At 37.0% G+C, this 27114-nt stretch overlaps 2 protein-coding genes across 2 annotated transcripts in view; both read left to right on the top strand.

The window, feature by feature from the left end:
* NALCN (sodium leak channel, non-selective) overlaps positions 1-27114 on the top strand; it is a 261887-nt gene that overhangs the window by 91767 nt on the left and 143006 nt on the right. The window contains exons 11-13 of the mRNA XM_082602462.1: positions 6053-6184; positions 21933-22100; positions 24447-24638. Of these exons, the coding sequence (XP_082458588.1) occupies positions 6053-6184; positions 21933-22100; positions 24447-24638 (492 nt within the window). The remainder of the gene's footprint in view (positions 1-6052; positions 6185-21932; positions 22101-24446; positions 24639-27114) is intronic.
* LOC309792617 (HIG1 domain family member 1A, mitochondrial) lies at positions 25612-26892 on the top strand. Its single transcript, XM_082602347.1, has one exon. The coding sequence runs from the start codon at positions 25651-25653 to the stop codon at positions 25930-25932; it is 282 nt and encodes a 93-aa protein (XP_082458473.1). The 5' UTR covers positions 25612-25650; the 3' UTR covers positions 25933-26892.

The raw sequence follows: 27114 nt of genomic DNA, 5'->3' as shown, positions 1-27114 counted from the left end.
GGTTGCTTCCATGTCTTGGCTGTTGTAAATAGAGCTGCAGTGAACATTGGGGAGCATGTATCTTTTTGAATTAGAGTTTTCTCTGGATATATGCCCAGGGGTAGGATTGCTGGATTACATGGTAGCTCTATTTTTAGTTTTTTAAGGAACCTTCATAGTGTTCTCCATAGTAGTTGCACTAGTTTACATTCCCACCAACATTGTAGGAGGGCTCCCTTTTCTCCACACCCTCTCCAGCATTTATTATTTGTAGCTATTTTGATGATGGCCATACTGACTGGTGTTAAGTGGTACCTCATTGTAGTTTTAATTTGCATTTCTCTAGTAATTAGAGCTATTGAGCATCTTTTCATGTGCTTGTTGGCCATCTGTGTGTCTTCTTTGGAGAAATGTCTATTTAGGTCTTTCTGCCCATTTTTGGATTGGGGTGTTTGGTTTTTTGATATTGAGCTGCGTGAACTGTTTGTATATTTTGGAAATTAAGCCCTTGTCGGTCGCTCTTTTTATTTTTAAAACGAGCAAAATGTGAGTGTGTTCTTCTAAAATGACTTTTAAACTGTAGAAATAAAATAAAAAGTAAGAGTTTGCTTTAACTTCTTCCGAGTATCCTCCCTCATTCCACTTCCCAGAGGTAACCTAGCGGTCAGCGTTAGAAGCCAGTCTCCTAAGACCCTTTACCCCTGAATTTAAACATTATATCTCTTCTATAAAACAGCATTTCTGCCTCCCGGAGGCCCTGTCATTTGCACATAGTGTTTCCTCTTTCTAGAACACTCTTCTCTCCCACTCAGAATTCAGAATTCAGCTCAGATGTCACTTTCTTAAGGAAGCCTTCTTCGTCCTCAAAGAAACAGATCAGGTAGCCCAGTTATATGTGCCCATATCCTCCTATGCTTTTCTTTTGTGTTTATCATAATTTTAATTTTAAAAATTTAATGGTATAATTTGTTATTTAATGTCTGCTTTTCCAACCAGAGGAAACTCCATGACAATAAGAATCATAACGGTCATGGTCAGCATGTGAAATAAATACATCTGTGTTTAGAAATGTAGTCTTAGGAATAACAGTTGAAAAGAATCAAAACCAATTCCTACCTACTAAAAAAGTAGAATTTATAGGAATGAAGCATTTGAACAGCTGTAATTAAATTGAGTTAGTGATTTGGCCATTTGTTGAAAAAGATTGGAAGAATGAGGTAGAAGCAGTATCTGAGATGGTAAACGGGTGACTGGGAGTCCCCATTTGGGTATTAGGAATTATTGATTTTGTCTTGAAAGTGGAACTTAGTTTCCAAATTTGACCCCAAGTTTAAAAAGCAGAAATTTCATATGAAAACCCATATATCCTACTGCTTTTGTAAAATAGAAAGATCTGGCAACATAGGACCCTCACTCCCATGTGGTGTAATTGGCTGGAGCTGGGCAGTGGCCACCGCATTGGGCACCGTCTCTCTAGTTTCCAGGAGTCTCACAACGGTCCATTTTGTTTTCCCGACAGCACTGGGAATGTGTGTTTTATTTATCCACAGATTCGTATGGTCGCTTTTCTCAGAGTAGCAAAGTATTTCTCTTTGCCCATCACTCTATGGACAGAAAATAAATAAATAATAAATTCATAAGTGCACACATATATAAATACACACGTAAATGCATGCATGAAGGAAAACATTGTTTGCAAAAAGAAAGGAGAAATGAACCCGATTCTTTGTAGAAGTGAGGGTGGTCCCTGTGTGTTTAGTACATGACTCTGGGTCTGCTGTTCTCATTCATTTTACCTGCTGGGTGTCAGGAGGCCTTTGTTTGGGTGACCCATGAAATAAGTTACAGAAGTGTGACTTTAGTTTACAAAGATGGCATAAGGGTAAGTAGTGCGTGAATTTCCATTATTCCCAAAAAGTCTTCCCGTAAGTTTTATGTCTTCATAACTTCAAACTGTTGAAATCTTAACTCAGCATAAATGGGGACTGGCTCAAATTCTCTTATAAGTGAAGAACATTTAAAAATCATCTCTGTCCTTGTTTCAGGTGAAATTGCTTCGCATTGGCTAACTTTCTTCACTGGTATCGTGTCTTGTACTTTTACTTTCTTTTCTGCTTTCTGTACCCTTGTCTAGTTTATTGGTATACGTCTGTCTGTCTTCCCCACCAGCTATAAGTAATGAGGTAATTTAATGAAATATGATTGACTGATGTGGCTTAACTTTCCCCACTACTGTTAAACTAAATACATGATGTGACTGGTGCTTCTGTGATTCTGGGTGTTTGATGTATAATACTTTATTTTTTCCGCTCTCTCTCTCTGTATGTGTGTATCTATCTACCTATCTATTTAAAAGACATATGTGGGGCTTCCCTGGTGGCGCAGTGGTTGAGAGTCCGCCGGCCGATGCAGGGGACACGGGTTCGTGCCCCGGTCCGGGAAGATCCCACATGCCGCGGAGCGGCTGGGCCCGTGAGCCATGGCTGCTGAGCCTGCGCGTCCGGAGCCTGTGCTCCGCAGCGGGAGAGGCCACAACAGTGAGAGGCCCGCGTACCTCAAAAAAAAAAAAAAGACATGGCAATTGAAGGGAATTTTTAAAAATCTAATGTGTATGCAGGATCTGAAGAGTCTTATATTTATAAATATATAGATATATACACATATATAAAAATATATATACACACATACATATGTATGTGTATGTTTATCTATGTAGCCTACATCCATATTAAATCATACAATTGTGAAAATCTCAAGTTATATAATATTTTGTGGCACTTACAACTTTAACATTTTCCTTTACATTAATTTTTACAACAAAATGAAAAATCGCGGGGTATAAATTTGGACTGTCCCATAGATGTAAGCGTGACTCTAAGTGTAATGTTGCCAGCCGTTCTACACTAAGGAAGCCTGTAGCCAAGTTCAAACGTTTGTTGAATTGGATTGAGTTGAAGTGGTCTATGTAGCTAGCTCTACCTTTAAAGCTAAAGTTACTGGTTTTATTATTTAAATTTGGCTACTGCACATACTGATTACCTTAATTCTTATTTAATATTTAAAGTTATTACTTTGGAGAAAGCCAAGCAATGGTGATTATAGCGTATCAAAATCCATTGTAAGTGATTATTTTAATGACTCTGTACCAACAGGGATACGCAGACATTCAGACAAAAAACAACCTAATTATAATGACAGTACCAAAGTGAAGCTGTGACAGTTACAAAACCAATTTAAAAGTTTTTTGACAGCCATGGCTAAAAGCTTTGTTTGGACCTTTCAGTAATAACAGTTAACTTAGGACATAAATCCACAGCTAAGGAAAATAGAAAGTTGTGGCTTTTCTGTCATGCAGATGAAGTGGAAATTAGTTGAAATGTTTTTCCTAGAACATTATATTGAAAAGAGTATAGAAAAGGAATAATAGTTATGGAATTTAACTCTCACAATGCAAGAAAGACTAAATAAAAATTCTAATGAGGATAGAAACTTGGCCACTGATTTGCTTATCTACTTTATGAAGGCCAGTAGTTCCTGCAGGCAAATTGATGTGCATTTAAATATGTTGATTGACAGTTCTGGAACTTGATTTTGTATTACCCATAAAATAAAGTCAAGGGCAAATAAATGGATGTAAGAATGCATCAGTAGCCATGGTGACACACAACCTTACTAGCTATCTGCTTTTCCAATGGCTCTGACATCTCTCACATTATTAGACTTTATTACTTTTATTTATCTCACTTGGTTCTGGACTCAAATATACAACATAATTAATTCTTTGACCTGGTACAGTTTATTTCTCATTCCTGAACAGAAAAATACCTCATTCACAGAATTGCATTTTTTTACTGCAAGTCTTAATAGAACATTTATAATATGCAAGTGCTGATGTAAGAGCTTACAGATATTTACTTGTTTATGATAACAACTTTTTAGAGTGTCCAGTATTGTCTCCATTTTAACTGATGGGAAAACTGAGGCACAGAGAGGTTTAAGTATCTTGCTCAGGGCCAGAGTTCGTATGTGGTAGAGTTTCAACTCCACACACTTTGGCTCAGAGCCCGTGCTGTTGCTGACTGCAGGGTCATGAAGCCATATGAATGTGCCTATGTGGATGCAGAGAGCCAGTGGTGGGCTCAGAGGCATCCTTTGCCTCTTTTTCTGTTCTTAGGTTCTGCTTTAGTTATGTTCTTTCAGTTGCAAAGACCAAAGGAGTCTCAGGTCGAGATCAAATGGTGTCCGTATGTGTCTGTAAGTACTAAGAACAGGCGAGACCCTGCTACATGGTGGCACCAGTCCCTGGGCAGTTGGCGCCCAGGGATGTGATTCAGTGGTTTGTTATGTGGTCAGCCTCTCTCTCCTCCTTCTTCTGCCCAGGGCCTTTAGCTTCTACTCTGTCCTTTTATATACTTCCTACCCCACAGTGGGCAGGGGCTACCAGAATGAACTTAAACAGACATGGGTACGGAGCCTGGCTCTGCTATATACTTGCTGTGTGGCCTTGGACAAATGACTTAATCTTTCTGAACTCACTGGAAGAAGTGATTAATATATCCCACTGTGCATATGGTGGAAATGAAAAGAGATGAAATAAATAATATACTTATAGTATTCAATACATGGTAGCTATTATAATAATAGTCATTTTTTTGGAATGCCTAATTATTTCACCTCAGTGGAGGCAGTAGACTTGGACCAGACTTGGGTCCAAATTGTGGTTCCATCTTCAACACGTGTGTGTCAGAGAGAAAGTTATTTAACTTCTCTGAGCCTCAGTTTCCTTCTCTATAAAGTTAGGGTAACTTCCTAGGGCCGTTATGACATTAAATGAGTTAATTTATGTAAAGCACCTACAACAGCTCCAGGCACATAACAATTATAAATATAGACATTAGCTATTGTTAGTTGTAGTATAATTTTCAATAACATATTTATGCAAAGGGTACAAAGTTCCAATATATAAGATAAATAAATTCTGAAGATCTACTATACAGCATAAGGGCCTGTAGTTAGCAATACTCTATTGTATATTTAAAATTTGCTAAGAGGATAGCTCTTATGTTGTGTTCTTACCACTAATAATAATAATAATGGAGTTGAAAGGAAGCTTTGGGAGGTGACGGCTATGTATATGGCCTTGATGATGGTGATGCTTTCATGGGTGTATTTTTACCCCCAAGCCCATTGAGTTGTATACATTCAATAGGTACCACTTTTTTTAATGTCAACCATACCTCAATAAAGTGGTTTAAAACACAGAGAGTAAATTATTAAAAATAGTAATTTAAAGAAATAAATAATTTACAGAGGCAATACATTTTAAAATAAATAGATCTTAGGTTTCTCCCACTTTTCTGGTTTTATGATTATCTCTAAAATGCTTTCCTCAGCAGTAGCTCTTTCTCTTGACAGAATAAAGCAATACTTGTTATGTGGTATCAGCTTTCCAAAAATAATTTCTGCATAGAGTCAGTAGTAAGGATAAAAGCTTCCTAACTAATCAGTGAAAATTAAGATATAGGCTATATTACAAGTTCAATGAAATGTATTTTCGGCTTTTAACCAAAAGTCTCTGAAACTCTCCCCAGTTATTTTTTAGCTGCCTGCAGAAAAATGATTCCTTTGCTCACACTATTTAGTGAAATTCATCAAGTTATCTTAGAAGGACTGTTCTGGACATGTGGTTGCCAAGGGGCAGGGGGGTGGGGGAGGGAGGGGTTGGTAGTTCAGGATTAGGAGATGCAAGCTATTATATAGAATGGATAAACAACAGGCCCTACTGTAGAGCACAGGGAACTATATTCAATATCCTATGATAAGCCATAATGGAAAAGAATCTGAAAAGGAATGTGTCAATATATGTATGTATAACTGAATCAGTTTGCTGTACAGCAGAAATTAACACAACATTGTAAATCAATTATACTTCAATAAAATAAATTTAAAAAAAAAAGACTGTTCTGCACAGCAGCATATCACAAAGATGTTGCAGACCCAGGCCTAAGCACCTAGTTCTGTCGAATCGTGGGTTTGTTTCTTTGTTAAGAGTTCATCTGTTTTGCCTCCTCAGCAAATGATGCGGTCATCCGTCTTCCACATGTTCATCCTCAGCATGGTGACTGTGGACGTGATAGTGGCTGCCAGCAACTATCACAAAGGAGAAACCTTCAGAAGGAATTACGACGAGTTCTATCTTGCGGAGGTAAGCAGCTCACGGGGTGCAGGTCACTTTTCAAGGTAGACGAAAACCTCGGCTAGTCAGAGCACCGTTTTTAAATGTGAAAATTCATTGCAGTTTGGTAATTACTTGACTTTGACCAAAGCTGATTCATTGTCTGCTTCGGAGGTGTTTCCCTTGGTCACCGTGTTGCCTGATTTGTTTCCTGTCACCCTGGGCCTGAGTGATCTTTCTCACCGTGTGTCACATTGCCACGGTAACCTTGCCCTGGGTGTTACTCTGGCCATCTTGCTGTTTTCCTATCAACCTCTCATTTTCTCTCCTTTGTCATGTTGTGTTAGTCTGTTTCCTCCTAAGTGTAAGCAAGCACAGATTCAGAATATTATAAATGAGCAAGTCAGCTCAGCAGTACCAAGGAGGGGGCTGGAGAGAAACTGAAAGATTTCTGTTCTAAAAATCTGAGGTGTTGCAACCTGCACTAAAGATGTCCAGTCAGGAACAGGTAGGTTTCGTGATTAAATTAGCATCATCCAGCACCCCGCATCCCATACCAGAGTTTTGTAATAGACTTCTTATTGCTGGGGTAACTTTGTTAATATTTGATTCTTAAATATTTTTTAATGATTTCCAGAGACCACTACTTTTATTCATTGTAAAAAATTATTTCTAAAATATATCTTAGAATTCAGTGGTTATGTATTTATGTAAAAATTGACAGACAGGTCTTTCGAAACCCATTCATCATATAATTGAGGAATGCATATCCAGCTGTGCTACACTTCAAGAAATCCAATATATGAAAAAGACAACTTAAAAAGCAGAAACATCACAATGTGATTTTTTTTTAAATATTTATTTATTTTTGGCTGTGTTGAGTCTTCGTTTCTGTGCAAGGGTTTTCTCTAGTTGCGGCAAGTGGGGGCCACTCTTTATCGTGGTGCGCGGGCCTCTCACTATCGCAGCCTCTCTTGTTGTGGAGCACAGGCTCCAGACGCGCAGGCTCAGTAGTTGTGGCTCATGGGCCTAGTTGCTCCGTGGCATGTGGGATCTTCCCAGACCAGGGCTCGAACCCGTGTCCCCTGCATTGGCAGGCAGATTCTCAACCACTGCGCCACCAGGGAAGCCAGCAATGTGATTATTTTTATTACAAAACCACTTTTCATATACAAAATCAGTTTGCCTTATAGTTGAGTTTCTTATATATGCAGACTTCTCCCAGTGCATTTAAAAATGGATTTGGTTAATAAAAAGTCAATTCACCAACACATCAACTTTTCAGAAAAAGAATTGATAGTATACAGCTATTGAATATAAACATCTGTGTGGGTGTCAAGAACCTTTTAAGGAGTCACTTACGAATTCCCCTCTTGTGGAGGTTTGTTTCCTGTAAGAAAATATCATTAGTATTAGACTTTCACTGTAGTAGAGTCTCTGTGATGTGACACTGCCTGATAGCTGTGTCGTATATGGAGTTTACAGTTTAGCAAAAATATAGACAGTGAACAATAACAACTTTTTATGCTGTGGAGAACAAATGACAGGGGCTCATGAAGAAATTATGTCCAGCCCAGCACCTGAAAAATGGGTATAATTTTGCTGCAAATCCAGCACAGAAAGCATGGCTTGTCATTGAAAGCAGAGGGAAACATGGACCAAGAGTCATCCTTGCAGGTGAATTTCTAACACAGGGATGGGACTTTAAGGAATTCCCATCAAGTAATTTCTGTCTGTCCTGTGAAGTAGGAAGCAAGGTCTCCATCCAGCCTGATGATGAGACGGTAAAGTGGGAAGCTTGTGGAGAAGAGAGATCGGACAAGGGTAATGTGGAGAATGCAAAAAAAGCTAATGACTGATACATCGAATGCAGCACTGAAGATTGAGACTACAAATTTATAGTGATGCCAATTGAGACAGGCCTGTGACTTTTTTCGGCCTTTCCTAAAGGGGAGAAAGGCAACATTCAGACTGATCCAACTCTAGAGCTTTTTCAGTCTAGTGGAGCTGAGGGACAAGGGATCAGGGAACATGGGTCGTTGGCAAAGGAGTTGAGATGAGGACCCTGTGGTCTAGGTTGGATATGAAAAGAGGGAAAATAAGAGGAGAATGAAAGAGTAAAAATGAAGGATCAAGGGTCTCCAATGGTCAAAGAACAGGTATAGCTAAAGGGATGGGGTAAGAGAGCTAGAAGGTAAGGCTGTGATCAGAGAGCGGGGTGCAGGATTTATATTTCAGAATAATTCTGGGTCACTAAATACAAAATCTGGGGTGTTTCATGGATGTGGGTGGCTCAAACGTAATGATGGAGTCAAGGCAAAGATGGCAGGGAACTATCGGGGTATGGTGTTGGCTAAATCTTCACAGTGACGCACGTCATTGAGCGTGAGGCCAGTTCTTCTGGAAAGGAGTGCAAGTGGCACATGGAGTGACTGACAGAGAAATGAATAGAGATCAATAGAGGGCCCTCTCTCGAGGGCACAGGGAGAGTGTGGGAGAGGGGGTTTTCACCTGTCGGAGTACATCTCAAAGGGGTGTGGAGCAGTAATGGGTGGGGCATCTCTGCCTCATCCACACATTGTCCTCCATGGGCCACACGGGGCCTCGGAGCATGAGTATCCTTTTCTGGACAGGGCAATGGGGGGAGTCATGCATTTGGGACAGGACCCGTAGAGACAAGGATGGAAGAAGCAGACCCTGTGCTCAGAGATCGAGAGTGAAGAAGAAATTGTTTAACAGGGACCGAGAAACCCAAAGGTTAGTTAAAGGCTCTGGGTGAAATGAGGTGGGAAGAGAGGCGAGGTGGAAGAATCACACAATAGTATTAGAACCAGAGGCAAAAAGGCTGATGACAGAAATGCCTAGAATAAAAACAGAAATGGCTACACGTGATTGACCTTATGCCTGTCTCACTGGAAGGAGCAAATTATATTTGCTTCTGAGGGAGCCCTGGATATTTAGAGATTCCATTAACATTTCCTTTGTAGCCCAGTGTGCATACTCAGTCATACTAAATCAATCCTATACAGTAAATACATAAGCCATTCTGGGAACCGAAGAACAGAACAGAATCCTCCAGTAAATTTTACCTAATTTTTTCATAAACAAAATTGATCTCTTTCCTAGTGTGTTTATGTGTGTTCGCTGATTTATGATCACGCTGGAAGAAATTCCAACAAAATTTCAAATATTTTAATATCATAGAGTTCACTGATACTATTTAAGTGTATAGGTAGCGTCCAGTGGTAGTTGAAAAATCCTTGTCATTGTTCTTTTTTGTATATAGTACTATTTTTTAATTTAAAAAATCAGAAAGAGGGACTTCCCTGGCTGTCCAGTGGTTAAGACTTCACCTTCCAATGTTGGGGGTGCAGGTTTGATCCCTGGTCAGGGAGCTAAGGTCCCATATGCCTTATAGCAAAAAAACCAAAACATAAAACAAAAGCAATATTGTAAGAAATTCAATAAAGACTTTAAAAATGGTCCACACACAAAAAAAAACTTTTAAAAAAAGATTATTAAAAAAGATCAGAGGGCTTCCCTGGTGGCGCAGTGGTTGAGAGTCCGCCTGCCGATGCAGGGGACACGGGTTCGTGCCCCGGTCTGGGAAGATTCCACATGCCGCGGAGCGGCTGGGCCCGTGAGCCATGGCCATTGAGCCTGCGCGTCCGGAGCCTGTGCTCCGCAACGGGAGAGGCCACAACAGTGAGAGGCCCGCGTACCACAAAAAAAAAAAAAAGATCAGAAAGAGAGAATTGTATAGTAAAATCTGGCACATGTGTTTCTATTAATTGTTGCCCACTTCCCAAACCACTGAAAGTAAATTTGATTTTCATAAACAACGTAGTAGAGATTTAGTTCACTTAAAAAATGTATAGACATCACTTTATTCTTGAACTATATTCAGAATTTTTTCCACATCTATTTATCAATTTGGGGTGTCTGAGTTTCCCAAAGCATGTTTGGTCTTTATTCAAATCACATTATCTCTTTTCTTTGTATCAGAAACTTGCACATGGTATGTTTTAAATGAGTGTGGATAAGTCATTTTAATCACACTTAATTTTTTATAAAATACTCTCTTTTAAAAAAATTGGTAAAAATGGTTTGGGCTTAAGCCAGGAGTCAACAGACTTTTTCTTGAGGAGCCAGATAGTAAACATTTCAGGCTTTTCAGGCCATGTGCCCTCTGTTTCAACTACTCAGTTCTACTGCTCTTGTGCAAAAAGTGAATGTGGCCTCAGAAGGGTTGTGTCCCAGTGAAATTTTATTTATGAAAATAAGCATTAAGCTTGATCTTGGTTTAAGCTGTAGAAACACAGAGCATGCCAACTAACATCCCCATGGGTTAAATTCAAATATAGTAAGACTAACAACATAATAGCTACCATTTTTTTAGAGGCTCCATTATGTTGCCAAGTGCTTTAAAGGGATTCATTATCTCATTTAATCCTCAAAATGGCTATAATAACAGCAATTCAAGTTTATGGACTATAATAACATAGTGTTTAAAGTAATAGCATTATGTAATATTTTGAAAAGTTTACCTTTAAAATAGATCACAAGAGGCCATGAGCTTTCAGAGAAGTAATTTCTTGAGTTCCCACATACTCCAGAATAAATTATTTTGAAAATCCAAAATAAACCACTCTACCCAATAGGAGTCAACGTGCAGTCTAAACAACATCCTTTAAGCATAAATTAACCTGCTTAGCTTCTACTGTGAAGCTGGGGACTTGTTTAGTTACTTTGGATTAACTAACATAAATTTAGAATTAGTTGAGAAACAGGGAAAACTTTTCTTTGTTTTCTAGGCTCTACATAAACATAAAGAGGTAAAGAGTTACTTTCTTTTGTAAGAGTTTCATTTTTCATTTTGATCTAAGATAAGTCATTGTCATTAGTATACATAAAATCACATGTTATAATGAACATAATTATATTTTACAATGTATAGTCTCATTTTCTTAATAAAGAGTAAAACTTAAACAATACTCTCCTATTATTATATAAAAAATATAAATATATCTGTATATCCACTAGATTGTATGTTTAACAGAAGTTTATCAGCACAGCCTTATGCACAGAAGATTCACAATTTTAACTAAATTCCTCTTTTAAGAAACTCATAAATTGGTGGGAGAGAGAGGAGAACAATGAAGTTATAACAGCATATCCCTGTTGCATTTCTGGTCGAGACAGAGGTTTACCTCATTTAGAACTCCAGGGTGTCTCTTTGGTTTCCTCTTTTTCTATGATTGTTCTGTGTTTTGAAGCAGAAGGGCTTTCATAAGCATAGAATCATTTTGCCGTCCTACAGGAAGTTATCTTTTCTAGCAAAGTGATTTCTGTGTTCCTCTGAAGACATTTGGCTTTATGATATTTGTTAAAATGAAATTAAGTGAAAGAGCCGTTTATTTTAGTTCCAACAAAATCTGACAACCGTATTTCATCTCAATCACAAGAAATGACTGAATTATGAAAGTAACTCATCCTGCTCTACCAGCAGTCTTTCATATTGTCATTAAGTTTAATTTCATTTTCTGGGTAACTTTAATTAAATAAGTATCTTTTGGCTGTAGCTTTTTCATGTGTTTCTATAGGATTTGGGCAGTATCTTGCTGGGTGAAAAAATAACACAGTAATGACATCCTCGATTATTCAATAATCCATCTCCAAAGTTTGCCCTTTAACTGTCTAGAATATTGAAGTTACACTATAGACTAAGAGTAGGTGATTTACAGACACCTCTGGAATGATGCAGGTCATCATTTATTTGGGTGTTATTTAACCTGCATTTTATTTAGGAGAATAGTGTTGCCTGAATTGCATTTGTCCTGTTATCTTCTTCTGTGATAAATATGCATTCATTTTCTCATGAATTGCCATTATGTTTCTCTGAAATTATGAAATAGAGTCTGCAACACAAATCCTGGATAATATATTTCAAATATCTTTGCACATATGGGCAGTATCTCTACTATTTTATCTTCTCAGACCTGCATAGTACAATCAGCTCATTTATAATTTGTCACCTCTAAATGTTCATACATTATTCATTGAATTAAAAGTGCAGAACAATTTCCATTGTCCCATTTATATTAAGCATGTCATTTTCTGTTCAGTTATTTTTCTCCTGAGCTTCAGAAATTTGGCAATCTCTTGTTGTCTTACCTGCTAGCCTCACAAATCCAATTACAAGTTCTTTTGGAAAACAAGCATTTTAAACTGATTTCTTGCAAATTTCATTCTAAAAAAAAAAAAATCTTTTCACAAGTTATGTGCTGTCATCCTAAGAACAGATATAATAATGTTTCTTAGGACAGTAACTCCTTTAAATTTATTAATTTAATTTAATTTATTTAATTTTAATTAAATCTGCATTCCCTTATTGTTAATTTCCTTGAGGACAAGAGGGCTTGTTATAGTAGATATTAAATGACATATGTATTATTATAAGATGAAAATTTGGAAAATAAATAATAAAATGTGGTGTTTAAAGAACTCATACAACCTGCATTCCTGAAAATATTAGTTAAACTCTGCTGTCGTGACATCAAACCTGATTTATCTGTACAGCATGAATTCTCAACAGGAAGGTGAAAACACCTCTAAGGGGATAAAAATTATTCTTGGGGAGGCAAAAAAATCTTATTCTTGCCATATATAAAGAAGGGATTGATATGTTTATATTTATAACATAACTGTGCTAATAAAATTTCATATGGTGTAGTGATTAGAAACTAAATATCTAAAAAGACTCCTCAGCCAGGGAGGTGGTTAAAAAAAAAAAAAAAGATTGCAAAACACTGACTTAGGAAAATTGTAAGAAGAAAGAAATATTTTGGTTTTTTCATGTATTGTTTTCAATTTTTTTCAAATAATGTGACAAAAATATTTATGAAAAGTTTATTATCCTCTTACAAATCTTGCCTTCCCTCTTAAAAAGACAAGTTTCAACTTGAAGCACCCACCGATGGTGTAATGTACTCTGAGGGTTCGAGACAGAGGAAAGGTCCCCCGTGACCTTTTCGACGTGGGGACTGAAGAGTTAGGGGCCAAGGTCATGGATGCTCCCAGGCTAGGAATGACGAGGCTGCACTGCTGACTGCTAAGGATTTGCAGAGGACCTAGAGATTGTCATACTGAGTGAAATAAGTCAGACAGAGAAAGACAAATATCATATGACATCACTTATATGTGGAATCTAAAAAAACGGTACAAATGAACTTATTTACAAAACAGAAATAGAGTCACAGATATAGAAAACAAACTTATGGTTGCCAAGGGGGAAGGGGGGGAGGGATAAATTGGAAGATTGGGATTGACATATACACAGTACTATATATAAAATAGGTAACTAATAAGGACCTACCATATAGCACAGGGAACTCTACTCAATACTCTGTAATGACCTATATGGGAAAGAATCGAAAAAAGAGTGGATATATGTATATGTATAGCAGATTCACTTTGCCATACAGCAGAAACTAACACAACAATGTAAATCAACTATAGTCCAATAAAAATTTTTAAAAAAAAAAGGATTTGCAGATAACCTCTAGATTGGACACATTCTTAGGTGATGCTTCTGGGGAGCCCTTCCAGGTAACTGGGTTCTGCAGACAGCCCGCTAGCCTCCTTTTTATACAGCCAACAGCATGACCGTTGCAAGTTCCACCCTGTCCAGCAACTGTCAAGGTTGAGTTCCTTGAGGCAGGCTGGAGCCACCCATTGAAAAGAGGTTTTACTAAAAAAACCTCACTGCTTCTACCCTGATTCTCCCAACTGTTATCTTCTGCTGAATTGGAATCCTATGCTAAACCCTCTAACCTACACTAAAATAACTGACAACTTAATTTTCCTAAATCCCTTTCGTAATTCCTGACATAGTTCTCCCCTATGCCAGAATAACCCATAATTACAAGTAAGTTAGACATATGCATAATATTTTTCCATGAAATGTCAGCACTTTGGGATTGATACTGATTTTCAGAGAATGGGAACATTAGCTTGTTAACCATTAACAAACTATGTTAGAAAAAAGGTATTTGCTCCCAGGAGAATTGGAATCAGGAATTCTAGTAGGAAAATCAGTGGGAATATGGGTATTATACATAATCACCTAATAGCTAAATCACCTAATTGCTAAATCATTTTTAGTGCCTTTTAGTGTCTTTGAAAAGCATATAAGTTTTCCCACCAGGCAAATAATAATGCAGATGGATCCAGCTGCCTATTTTATTATAAATTATGATCATTTAAACAGGTCATTCCATCTTTCTTTTGATAACAAATGCAAAGTTAGTAAAGTGATTAATTGTATTTATATGTAATTAGACAATCTATTTGGATATATTTCAGGCATTTATTGGTAGTTCCCTGCTTTAAAAAAAAAAGCCTACTTTGATATGGATTACATTCCTTCCTTTGGAGTGAAAGTCTAAAAATATAGGTGAGGGAGAAGTGGAGACGTGGGCAGTGGCCAATGCTCCCTCTGCTGATACAGCAGCCAGGCTGGGCTGCAGGGGAACCTTCAGGATGGACGCATCTGAGTTTCAGCTTTTCCTGAACTCTGCCAAGATGCCTGGGGGAGGGGACCGGTGCTGGACTTCCTCATCGTGCTGCGGGCCCTGGAGTGAGAAGCCAGGGTTAGAGAAAAATTGCCTCTTGTTATGACTTGAAGGGATCTGGGACCTCTGGTCGCCTCAGGCTGACCCTGCAAAGGAGTTGCATCTGCCCACTGGTTGCTTGTGGCCCTGGGAGGTCTAACAGAATCCTGTTGATCTCAGTGATCCAGGAAGGGAATCTCCCCAGAAGCTGAATTTCTCCCAGGAGGGAAGTTGGGAATGGATTCCACCAGCCTGGGAAGAATCCTGACACGAAGCAGCTTCCTCCTGCTGCCCAGCAAAGCGGCTGCGGGGTTTTAGGTCTTTTACCACAAAAAAAAACATGTTGCCTCATACCATCCCTTGTTTACCACTGCTCAAGAGAGCATTTTTTTAAAAAAATTTTATTGGGGTATAGTTGATTTACAATGTTGTGTTAGTTTCAGGTGTACAGCAAAGTGAATCAGTTATGCATATACGTATATCCACTCTTTTTTAGATTCTTTTCCCACATAGGCCATTACAGAGTATTGAGTAGAGTTCCCTGTGCTATACAGTAGGTCCCTATTAGTTACCTATTTTATATATAGTACTGTGTATGTGTCAATCCCAATCTTCCAGTTTATCCCTCTAACCCCCTTACCCCCTGGTAACCATAAGTTTATTTTCTACATCTGTAACTGTGTTTCTGTTTTATAGATAAGTTCGTTTGTAGCCTTTTTTTGGATTCCACGTATAAGCGGTATTGTATATTTGTCTTTCTCTGTCTGACTCAAGAGGCCGTTAAAGACAAACAAACAAACAAAAAGCATATAGCCATGAGCAAGCAAAGAAACATATTCTTACACAAAGGGATTCAGAAACTGAGGATGGAACTGGGAAATCCAAGATGAACATCTAGTATAGGAGTTTCCCAGTAGAGTAGAACTGACGGGAGAGAGAGTAGGGTTTTTTCCCCCAGTGTCTCAAAGCTAGATAATTAGGGCAAAAAACAAACCTCCTGAACTTTGACTAACATTTTCAAAAAGTGAGCTGAAAAGGGCATGGTCGTTGATGAGAGCTAATTATAAACATAGGAGAGCAAGTGGAAAAAATTAAAAAACGGTAGAAAACATGAGGGAAAAGCAAGAGACTAGCCACTCAGATGTGAACAATAGGAGCCCCTGAAGGACAAAGGGAACAGGAAGAAGAAGAATAATAAATGAGATGAGAAAATTTTCCTAAACTGAGGTAAAGCATAAATCTATAGATTGAAAGAGCTCACTAAGTCTCAGAGAGGATAAATTTAAAAAAGGTACATTCCTAGGCATATCCTGGTGACCTTCCTTGGTTGCAAGCATAAAGAAAAAACTTTTTTAAACCTCCGAATGGGCTTAAATAACCTGCAAAATCAAGATAAATATATTGTGCTTTGGATGACTCATCCTCAATATTGGAAAGTAAAGGCAGTGAACCAACATATATATTGACCACTGAGAGAAAAGAACTGCAACTCAAGACAGTATGCAGCCAAAATATTCAGTGTTAAAAATGCACTTTAGGGGCTTCCCTGGTGGCACAGTGGTTGAGAGTCCGCCTGCCGATTCAGGGGACGCGGGTTTGTGCCCCCGTCCGGGAAGATCCCACATGCCGCGGAGCGGCTGGGCCCGTGAGCCATGGCCGCTGAGCCTGTGTGTCTGGAAACTGTGCTCCACAACGGGAGAGGCCACAGCAGTGAGAGGCCCGCGTTCTGGGAAAAAAAAAAAAAAAAATGCACTTTTGATAGAAAAGGATTGAGACAGTATACAACCCTTGATGTTTATTTGAGGAAACTACCCCAAAGTATGCTAAGCCTAAGATAAATTCTTCACAGTCCACAGGACTAGGTAGATAAGATGAAAAGGAAATAAAAGTAGTGGGTATTGAATCTAAATGGAAGATGGTAATTGAAATGTCAAGTAAGGGTCCTTGAAAAAAAAGAAATAATTACAATTCAAAAAGCTAGAATTGGGACTTCCCTGGCGGTCCAATGGTTAAGACTCTGCGCTTCCACTGCAGGGGGCATGGGTTCAATCCCTGGTCATTGAACTAAGATCCTGTATGCTGTGCAGCACGGCCAAAAAAAAAGAAAAAATTGATGGTTGATCTCAGAAAAAGCAGAATTTAGGAAGAGGGGTGATATCACTGGGAGTGTGGGTGAGAGAAGGATACTATGAAGTCTGTAGGTTGGCAGGGGTGTGAGGAAAGAGTGAGCAAGTACATTTGTGCGGGAGAGGAGTTTACAGTTATTCAATTTGGATGCAATAATAAAGAAGTATAGGTTGGGGCTTCCCTGGTGGCGCAGTGGTTGAGAGTCCGCCTGCCGATGCAGGGGGCACGGGTTTGTGCCCCAGTCCGGGAAGATCCCACATGTCGTGGAGCGGCTGGGCCCGTGAGCCATGGCCGCTGAGCCTGCGCGTCCGGAGCCTGTGCTCTGCAACGGGAGAGGCCACAGCAGTGAGAGGCCCGCGTACCACAAAAAAAAAAAAAAAAAAAAAAAAAAAAAAGTATAGGATGATGTAGGACAGTTGGGAATTAAACTGGGAGATTAGAAAAGCAGAGTCCAAATAAACAAGGGGGAGAAAAGACATTAACCACAATTTGACCGAGCCAGAAAAGACAAGAAAAGGTTAAAAGATGAATATCAATGACATACAATAAACTAGAAACATAAGACCAGGTATAACTTTGGCACGCTGTATGTGAGAGGGTTGAATTTTTCTACCAAAAATCATAGAAAATATGCCTTTAAAGGAGAAATGGCTGATTAAAGGTTGGGACAGAGAAGGTCTGCCTTTTTTAAAAGGCAGATTTTTAAAAAATCATAGAAACTATGATTATGTTTAAACACAAAATCAAATAGTATCTTGATTCTAGGAGACGCATACAAAGTGGCCCCAGAAAGGGGCTGAAAATCATCTATGAAAAAACTAAAAGTGACATCTAAAATATTAAAACAGTTTAAATACTTAGCAGACCATGCAAAAAAAAATTAAGGAATATTCTCAAGGCCAAAAATTGCGTTGATGTGAATGAAGAACAGCTAATGGGCTCTAAGGCCAGTGGCTGTCCTGAGGGTATTTGCATATGCTTGTCACCTAGAACTTGCCATTTTAAGAGCTGTATCCTGGACAGACGGAGGGGTTGTTCAAGGTGAAGAGTCAAAACAGAGACAGCCCCATGTAACATCAGGACACATGAGGTCTGTATCTCAGTGAGAGAAGGAAAATGTCCATCCCTCAGAAGGAAACAGTGGGGAAACCTTCAGTCTTGACCTTGAGTCCGAAAGAGTAGGGAAAGAGTACGCTTTGTGAAAATGTATCAGCACAAGCCTGCCCGCGTGGGATTGGAGTTCAAAATCACATTACTTTCAGGTCTGAGAAATGTCAGCCAAGAAATTGATTGAAAGGGGTAGCAAATTTGTAAGATACCTCATGCCCTCTGCTGAACCAGTTCTTTCTGAAAAAAAAAAAAAATGTACTCTAAACACAGGTCTTGAAAATCTAGAGGAAATTAATGCTTTCCTGGCAAAGTACAAACTACCAAGTTGATGGACTAGGTAAGAAAGCTGATCAGAAGAACAGTGGAAAGCTTTGATCTACCGTTACAAAAAAGATTGGGCCCATGTGGTTTTCCTGCTGGATTTTTATCTACTTTCAAAGATGAGATAACTCTTATCTTATTTAAGAAATTACAGATTGTACAAAAGATGGGAAACTCCATAATAAGTTTGATCAGGCTACCATAGGCTTAACCCAAACCTTATAATTATAGTATAAGTAAAATTACAGACCAATTGTATTTATGACAGTAGCTGCAAAAATTATAAATAAAATATTATCCAATAAAATCAGCATAAGCATCTAGGGTTTATCCTAGGAATATACAAACCAAGGACTCCTGTGATATATTTCATTGCTTCAATGAATTAAAGGCTAATGCCCTCTAAGTAAAATAAAAGAGAAAGAAAGTCCTTAAACATGGTAGAAATTATTACCCTAAGCTCACTGCAACCATTATATATGAATACTGAGAAACTTTCATTGAAAATAAGGAGCATATTATGGACTCCTGTTATTACCACCACATTACTTAGTATATATTACTGTTTGGCTATACCATTATAGCTAATGAATTAATACAATTAACTCCAAAATAAATCTTGAAAAACATCGTATCTTCATTGGCACATGAAATATATATATGTTTAGAAAGCCCAAGAGATTTTAAAAATTTTAGAATTAATAGAAGAATTTAGTAAGGCAAGTTGAGAAAAATCAATATAAATAAATCAGTAGCTTTTCTTTCCACTGGAAATAACTAGGTAGAAATGGTAAAATAAAAAATAAAAAAGGTAAAAAAAAATCATTTTCATTAGTGACTGGAATATTAAATGAATAGAAATAAATTTCAAAATCAAACAATAACATATCTTTATGGGGAAAATTTTATTAAATAATATGGGCCAAATAAATAGAAAAACATAGTGTGTTTCTAGATATGAAGACTAGTTATTAACTCTTCTAAGGCTTTATATGTACAAGGTAAAGAAAAAAGTTATAAAGATGGACACATGTGACCATATAAAAATTAAAGTGCCTATAGAACTAATTCCACTAGAGTTAAAAATCTAACTATTGACTAGGGAAAAAATATTTCAGTTTATATAGCAGACAAAGATGAACGTCCTTAATATCAACAACTCCAAAAACTGATAAGAAAGAAACAACACCACCATAGAAAATTGGGAAGGTTATGAACAGAAAATTGTTTTTAAAAAAATAAGTCATCAATACACATCTGGACAGCTAAGCAAAAGTTTTATTACGTTTGATTACATCAGGTGATGGTACAGATTTAGGACAAGAAACACTTTCCTACCTTGCTGAAAGGCAAATGACAATGTAACATTTTGAAAGTAATCTCTTAATGCTTTCTAAAATTTAAAGTGGGCAAACATGTCCTTTGCCCCAGAGGTACCAGGTTTGAGGCTCTACTTATAGATAGGAAAGCCCAATAAAAACTGATATTGCATAAGGATGGTCAGTACAGTCTGTTTTTGAAGTAGCAAAATGCTTAACCACTTTTCCTGATGATTCCTTATCCAAGAAGTACTGCCCTTTAACGAATCAGTAGAGAAAATGTTGAATTGAATAAACATTGAATACCATGCAAAATTATGCAGCTGATAAAAAGAATAAGTAGAACTTATATTTCTTAACCTGAAGACACATCCATGATTGTTAGTGAGAAGCTGCAGAATGACACATAAAATGTAAGCCCATTGTGTGATTATGTATGTTTGGATGAGGAGGGAATATAAAACATGGTTACCATGAATCACCTGGGAAAGGTGGGCAGGAATTTTATTAATATTTGTGTATTTAGGATTATTTCACAGTTAAAATGTATTACTCTGTTACACTTTTTTTTATTGAAGTATAGTTAATTTACAGCGTGTTAGTCTCAGGTGTACAACAAAGTGATTCAGTCAAATACATATATATACACATATATATGTGTGTGTGTGTATATATATATATATATATATATATATATATATATATATATATATGTATTCTTTTTCAGATTCTTTTCCATTATAGGCTATTACAAGATTTTGAGTTGAGTTCCCTGTGCTATAGAGTAGATCCTTGTTGCTTATCTATTTTATATATAGTGGTGTATATATGTTACTCCCAAACTCTTAATTTATCTGTCCCACCCTCACTATCCCCTTTGGTAACCGTAAGTTTCTTTTCTGTGTCTGTTACATTTTTTAAAAGGGACGTGTCAATTTAAATTAAGAGGCAAGGTGGGTCTAGAGAAGTAATGTCAATCTCCTCCTCACACCTAAATTAACCATCTGCAATCCCTTTAAGTTTCCAGTCCTAAAAATGTTATTATTAAAACTCCACTTTCCTCACATTTTCCAAATGTGTGTGGAAGAAAATCCCTTCCATGTTGGCCTAGAAAAAGAGAAGCAAGCTATCCTTTATTCCTATCTTCCAACAAATCATTTGGTATCTTCTGACAGGGATGTGTTATGACTAGTGCTCTTTAATTAGAAGTTAATCTTATGTCACTGACATGTACACACTACTGTATATAAAATAGATAACTAATAAGGACCTACTGTACAGCACAGGGAACTCTACTCAGTACTCTGTAATAACTTATATGGGAAAAGAATCTAAAAAAGAGTGGATGTATGTATAACTGATTCACTTTGCTGTACACCTGAAACTAACACAACATTGTAAATCAACTATCCAATAAAAATTTTAAAAAGTTTGTATTATATTGCCATTTTAATTCCAGTTGTAAACTTCTTTATAAAATGAGTGCTCTTATCCATAGGACAAGTAAACAAAAAATAATATGCTATGTTTGTATATGTACTTTATAATATTGTTATTTGCAATAGCAAATTCCTAGAATTAATGTGATAGATTAAGAGATCGAACGAATTTATTAACACAGTAATGTCGATTGTTAATTTACAAAATTAATAATGTAGACATATTAACATATTAATTTATGTGTGCATATGCACACACACATAAACTCCTTGTTATATTGGGTTGGCCAAAAAGTTCGTTTGGGTTTTTCCCTAAGATGTGATGGAAAAACCCGAACGAACTTTATGGCCAGCCCAATAAAATCCAAAATTCTCTGCTGTTTATGTGACCCAAGATATAAATGATATATAAACTTTTAAATTGTAGTTTAATTACACTTAGTAATATGTAAGTGTAATTATACTATATCATGTGCATTGTAGAAACTTTTTTTAGAAAATACAAATTATAGAAAAATGCAGCCTTTCTGTATATAGTACTGTAATTCTATAAATGGCGATGACTTTTAATTAATATCAAGTGATGAATAATGAGGAAATAATACCACTCACAAACATTTAACATTTTAACATATTTTTCTCTGATTGTTTAAGATATATTTGGTCTGTGATGTTCTAGTTGGTGTGTTTCAAAATCGTATTTTTAACAATATTGTTCTAGATTTTTATATGATATGGCTCCTCATTTTATATGATAGTGGCTAAAATTCATGCACTAACAACCATATGAAATATTTTGAAATAAATTATAGTTTTAGATTACAATCTCACTGTCCCTTTGTTCCTCTAGGTGGCTTTTACGGTACTTTTTGATTTGGAAGCACTTCTGAAGATATGGTGTTTGGGATTTACTGGATATATTAGCTCATCTCTCCACAAATTCGAGCTGCTGCTCGTAGTTGGAACCACTCTTCATGTATATCCAGATCTTTATCATTCTCAATTCACATATTTTCAGGTAATACGAATAATGCCTATTTATCTTTAGAATTTTTTTCTTTCCAGGGAAAATACCAACAACTGTAGTAAATACAAACTTCAAATAGGCCCTGTGACATTTTAAATACCAAAAATAGTGCATTCATTTCATCGTTTTAAAGACTCTGAAAATTCAGAGTAATAAATGGAGATGTTTTACATACAGTTCATAAATCAGCACAGTGTGTAGAAGTACATATTTTATATGTACATGGATATTATGCATCTGTGCATACATGTAAAATTTTAAACTACATCAGATGTTGACACACACTTTAAAGAGTAGGAAATATGAATTTAATTCCAAGTGTAGTTCTCCCTTCTCAATAAGTCTAAATATGTTTGCTCAACACTAACTTACAGTTGAAATAATAAGAAATAGAACTTACCTTTACAGATTGTAATTAGTCATACTTCATTATTTATGAATTCCTATTATTTTCTTTGTGATGATTAAATAACAATACCTATAATTTTTTACTTTGTGTGGGGGTAGCAGGTAAATGTGGCTTCAGGGATGGCCAAATTCAGAGGCTAACATGGTATTATTGGGACCCCGTCCATTTCTCCACTCACCTTTCTTCTGTGTTGGTATCATTTTTAAGCTGTCTTTGTCCATGTGGTGGCTAAGATGGCTCCCAGAAGCTCAGGGCTTATGTGGCTCTTCCAGTAATTCCAGCTGGGGCTAAAGAATAGGACACCTCTCATAGGTCCTGCAAAAGTTCTGATGACTGAGGTCATTGTGAATACCCTGGCCAGGCCTGGACCATGGGGGTCAGGAAGTCCCTTCTGGACCTCATAGACTAAAAGCAGAGTGGGAATGATTTGCCAAAGGAAAATCAGGAGGATTAGGAAGCTAGGGTTGCTGGAAGAATCCAAACGCGTGTTATTTTGTGTAAAAACTTAAATCTAGGTTTTTAAAGCATTTCCTGTTCCTTACTTTATTCTTTCTTCTCCTGAGAAGCCTTTACAGACACCTTAAGCTCTTATTGATATCGAGCCATCTTGGACTACCACTCTACTTATCATCTTTCATTTATACCAAGACCACAATTTTCCTATTTTAATATCTCTAAACTGGAATCTGTCTTATAATCAGTGGTGTGTTATGCTTTAATTGGTGGCATTTTTCAATTTCTCAGTGGTACATAAAAAAAATCAATGGCATCTTAGACTTGTTGAAAAATGCTACTTTTCCATATTGTATACTTCAACTTTTAATTATATTCTACTTTATGTTTTTAATCTTATGGATATGCCCTTAAGAGCTGTGCCTTTGTATTAAACTCCCTTTGTAACAGTAATAGCCATTGAATCTTATTTGTCTAACACAGTGTTTGGCACATAATAATATTTGTTAAGTGAATGAGAAAATTAATTAGTTATGGGTGGGAGTTTTTGCATATATAAATATATATATATATATATGCAAAACATTTAAACGTGTGTGCGTTTGGATAACCAGCTGAGCACGTAGAACAAAGTTCTAAAAAATACAGGGCTCGCGTAAGATAGAAGTGTGTTTCTCTCCAGTTGGTGGGAGTCCAGGGCAAGTAGGTGGCCCTGCTCCCCAGGGCCATCCAGAAAGCAGGCCTGTTGGGTTAGACTGAATCTATCATCTTCTATACGAGGCTTCTATTTTTGTTCCAAAGGGACAATTACAGTTTTTTTAATTTCCCAGCCAGAGGAAGGTATAAAAAGAGTGTCCAGGGCAAATTATTTAATTGAAAGTGCAAAAATCACATTTTTTCACATTCCATAGGTCTGAACCTAGTCCACCGGCCACAACTAGATACAAGTGGGGCTGGAAAATGCAGTCTGTAGCCTTGCTAGGCTAAAATTCAGCAAGTTCTGTTAATTAAAGGAAGGCTAGAATAGATCTTAGAGTAGCAGTCTCAGCCATGAGTAAAGACTCCTTGATAGATGGATTTTTTAAATTTCCTTTTGAATGTACAGTAATCCCTAGGAAAATTTGTTTTATGAGACAATGAATATGCCTAATATTGAACTAATGTTTTCTTTGATATTTGAACGTTAGAACAAATGTCAACTTTATTTCAACAATATGTGTTAATTAATGCCACTTTGAATTATCACATCATATATTAAAACACTGAGTTGTCACCATTTTCCTTCATTCCTTTGGGATTTATTGAGTTCTTGCTATATGGCAGTCACTGAGCTACTGATATCTTAGTTATTAAATTGTTTTATCGCTAAGTGCGATTTTATAGAGTGCTATGAAAAATGAGATTTTAGTATGAACTTATTTAAGATTCAGTATAAATAAACGATCGAGTGTGTGTGTTTTTCTCTCCCACAATAGGTTCTTCGGGTAGTTCGGCTTATTAAAATTTCACCTGCATTAGAAGACTTCGTGTACAAGATATTTGGTCCTGGAAAAAAGCTCGGAAGTTTGGTTGTATTTACTGCCAGCCTCTTGATTGTCATGTCAGCAGTTAGTTTGCAGATGTTCTGCTTTGTCGAAGAGCTGGATAGATTTACAACGTTTCCAAGGGTAAGAACAAAAACTGCAGTCAGTTTAATTCATTTATTCTGAATTAATATCAAAGTAATTTCACTTTAACAGTGGTTTTAAAATATTGTCTTTTTTTATAACTTGGAGTAATTCAGTTTTAATATTCACAGTGGTCTTTTCTGCAGAATACAGGTGTTTGAGAACATTTTCAGCATTGTCAGATTATGTGTCAATTCTAAAATTCTGGAAATAATCTAATAGAATGAGATGCAGAAACCAGTAAAGATGGAAGATAGGGTTCTTAGTACCTATACATGAAAATATAGCAGAACTTTAAAATTATTAATTTAAAAATGTTTAAAATTTGCTTTTATGTGTTTGTGAGAGCTAACATTTTAAATCTGTTTTACAGTTCATATATATTTTTATGTCAGGCATGATCTAGAAGGAAATTTTGATTTTCAATATATAAATTCCACAAACTCTTCAGATTTGAAGTGTCTTTAAAAGATCATCTAGGGGCCTCCCTGGTGGCGCAGTGGTTGAGAGTCCGCCTGCCGATGCAGGGGATACGGGTTCGTGCCCCGGTCTGGGGGGATCCCATGTGCTGCGGAGCGGCTGGGCCCATGAGCCATGGCCGCTGAGCCTGCGCGTCCAGAGCCTGTGCTCCGCAACGGGAGAGGCCACAGCAGTGAGAGGCCCGCGTACTGCAAAAAAAAAAAAAAAAAAAAAAAAAAAAAAAGATCATCTAGTTAATAACTCTGTATTCTTATTAGAATTCACTTAGGCTAAAAAGAAAGTTAAAAACCAGTCAATCCATAAAGAACTTGTGTAGAAGATACAGCGCCTAATCAGAACGACCCTGAAATTTAACTCCATGTGGATTTAGAAATATGAAAAAATATAATGACCAAGGCAAAGAATATATATATAGATATTTTTATAGCCTTGGGGTAAGAACAACATATATTTTTTTAAAAAATAAGCTTTGAGAAGCCGGTAGGATCCTGCGACGTCGTGCAGTTAGTTGTCTGAAGATTCTTCAATCACTATGTCAAGTGACACAGATGTTTCTCTTTCTTCATATGATGAAGATCAGGGATCTAAACTTATCCGAAAAGCTAGAGAGGCACCATTTGTCCCCATTGGAGTGGCAGGTTTTGCAGCAATCGTTGCATATGGATTATATAAATTGAAGAGCAGGGGCAATACTAAAATGTCTGTTCACCTGATCCACATGCGCGTGGCAGCCCAAGGCTTTGTTGTGGGAGCAATGACTCTTGGTATGGGCTATTCCATGTATCAAGAATTCTGGGCAAAACCTAAACCTTAGAAGAGGAGATGCTGTCTTGGTCTTGGTGGTGCTTGCTTTACTTAGACATCTCATATTGAGGTTATATGTTTATGTTAAAAATAAATTCTGTGGGTCGGACAATAACATAGTAATTTGAATATTGGCTTCCTTTCTTGTAGGCTTGATTTGCCTAGTGACTAGTTCACTCGCTAGGTCATTCAGGGGAGTCAGATTAGCAGAAAAACATGTCACTTTTAAATGCATTTGATAGTGGTACAGTGTCCACCTTCTTAAACTCTTCTGATAAAATTGCTTGTAAAGAGGACAACATGCCAAACCTGAAAATGCTCCCAGTTGTTGCAGAATATCATATGCTTTTGATGTAATGTAGGAATCCTATTTACCCCAGTTAATTTAACTCTTTCTGACTGCCTTGTGGACTGAGTACAGTTTTTAAGGTCTGGTTGGCTCTTGAAGGACCCTTTCAGAACACTGCACGGAATAATTATAAACCTCCCAGCAACTATGTGTGTGTGTTTAAACCAAACCTAAAGAGCTGGTAACAGCTGCTTTGAAGTAGTATCTGTTTCAGAATCATAGTTGTAAACATGAGAATAACTTAACTGTAGATCCCCGTTTAGCTGTTTTGTAATTGCAGAATTATAGTTTGCTGCTGTTATATTAGAATAATTTTTAAATGGCATTTTGAAATAGAAATGTGTATTTTAAGTGCTAATGCAAAGGTAAATGAAAAATACTTTTTAAATGTGTGCAGTCTGTTTATTTTCTCTGAAAGAATCATAAATGTTAAACTAAATAAATTGCCTGTAATGGAAGTGATTTATGAGCAAGCTGGTTTGGTCAGACACTATACAAACTTTGGTATACTACAGAATGCTTTGTTGTACTTGTGAAATTCTCTCGTCTAACCTGAATTTACATTCCATGGTGATAACATGGTAAATGTAGTGTTATTAAAGTAAGTGAACACATCAAAAAAAAAAAAAAAAAAAAAAAAAAAAAAAAAAAAAAATAAGCTTTGAGGGCAAACGTGTCTGTAACATAACAGATAGACAAATATACCCTGGGTTATTTTTTTAAATTTTAACAGATAGACTAAAATACTCTGGGTTATTACTTTTTTTTTTTTTTTTTTTTTTGCGGTACGCGGGCCTCTCACTGTTGTGGCCTCTCCCATTGCGGAGCACAGGCTCCGGACGT

Source organism: Mesoplodon mirus, assembly GCF_964341445.2.
Source record: "Mesoplodon mirus genome assembly, chromosome: 17".
In the NCBI taxonomy this organism is placed as follows: domain Eukaryota; kingdom Metazoa; phylum Chordata; class Mammalia; order Artiodactyla; family Ziphiidae; genus Mesoplodon; species Mesoplodon mirus.
Note: the sequence above shows the minus strand (reverse complement) of the source record. Positions and strands in the feature narration are given on the sequence as shown.

Coding starts and splice junctions, on each gene's coding strand:
- LOC309792617 (XM_082602347.1), top strand. CDS start 25,651: ATGTCAAGTGACACAGATGTTTCTCTTTCTTCATATGATGAAGATCAG.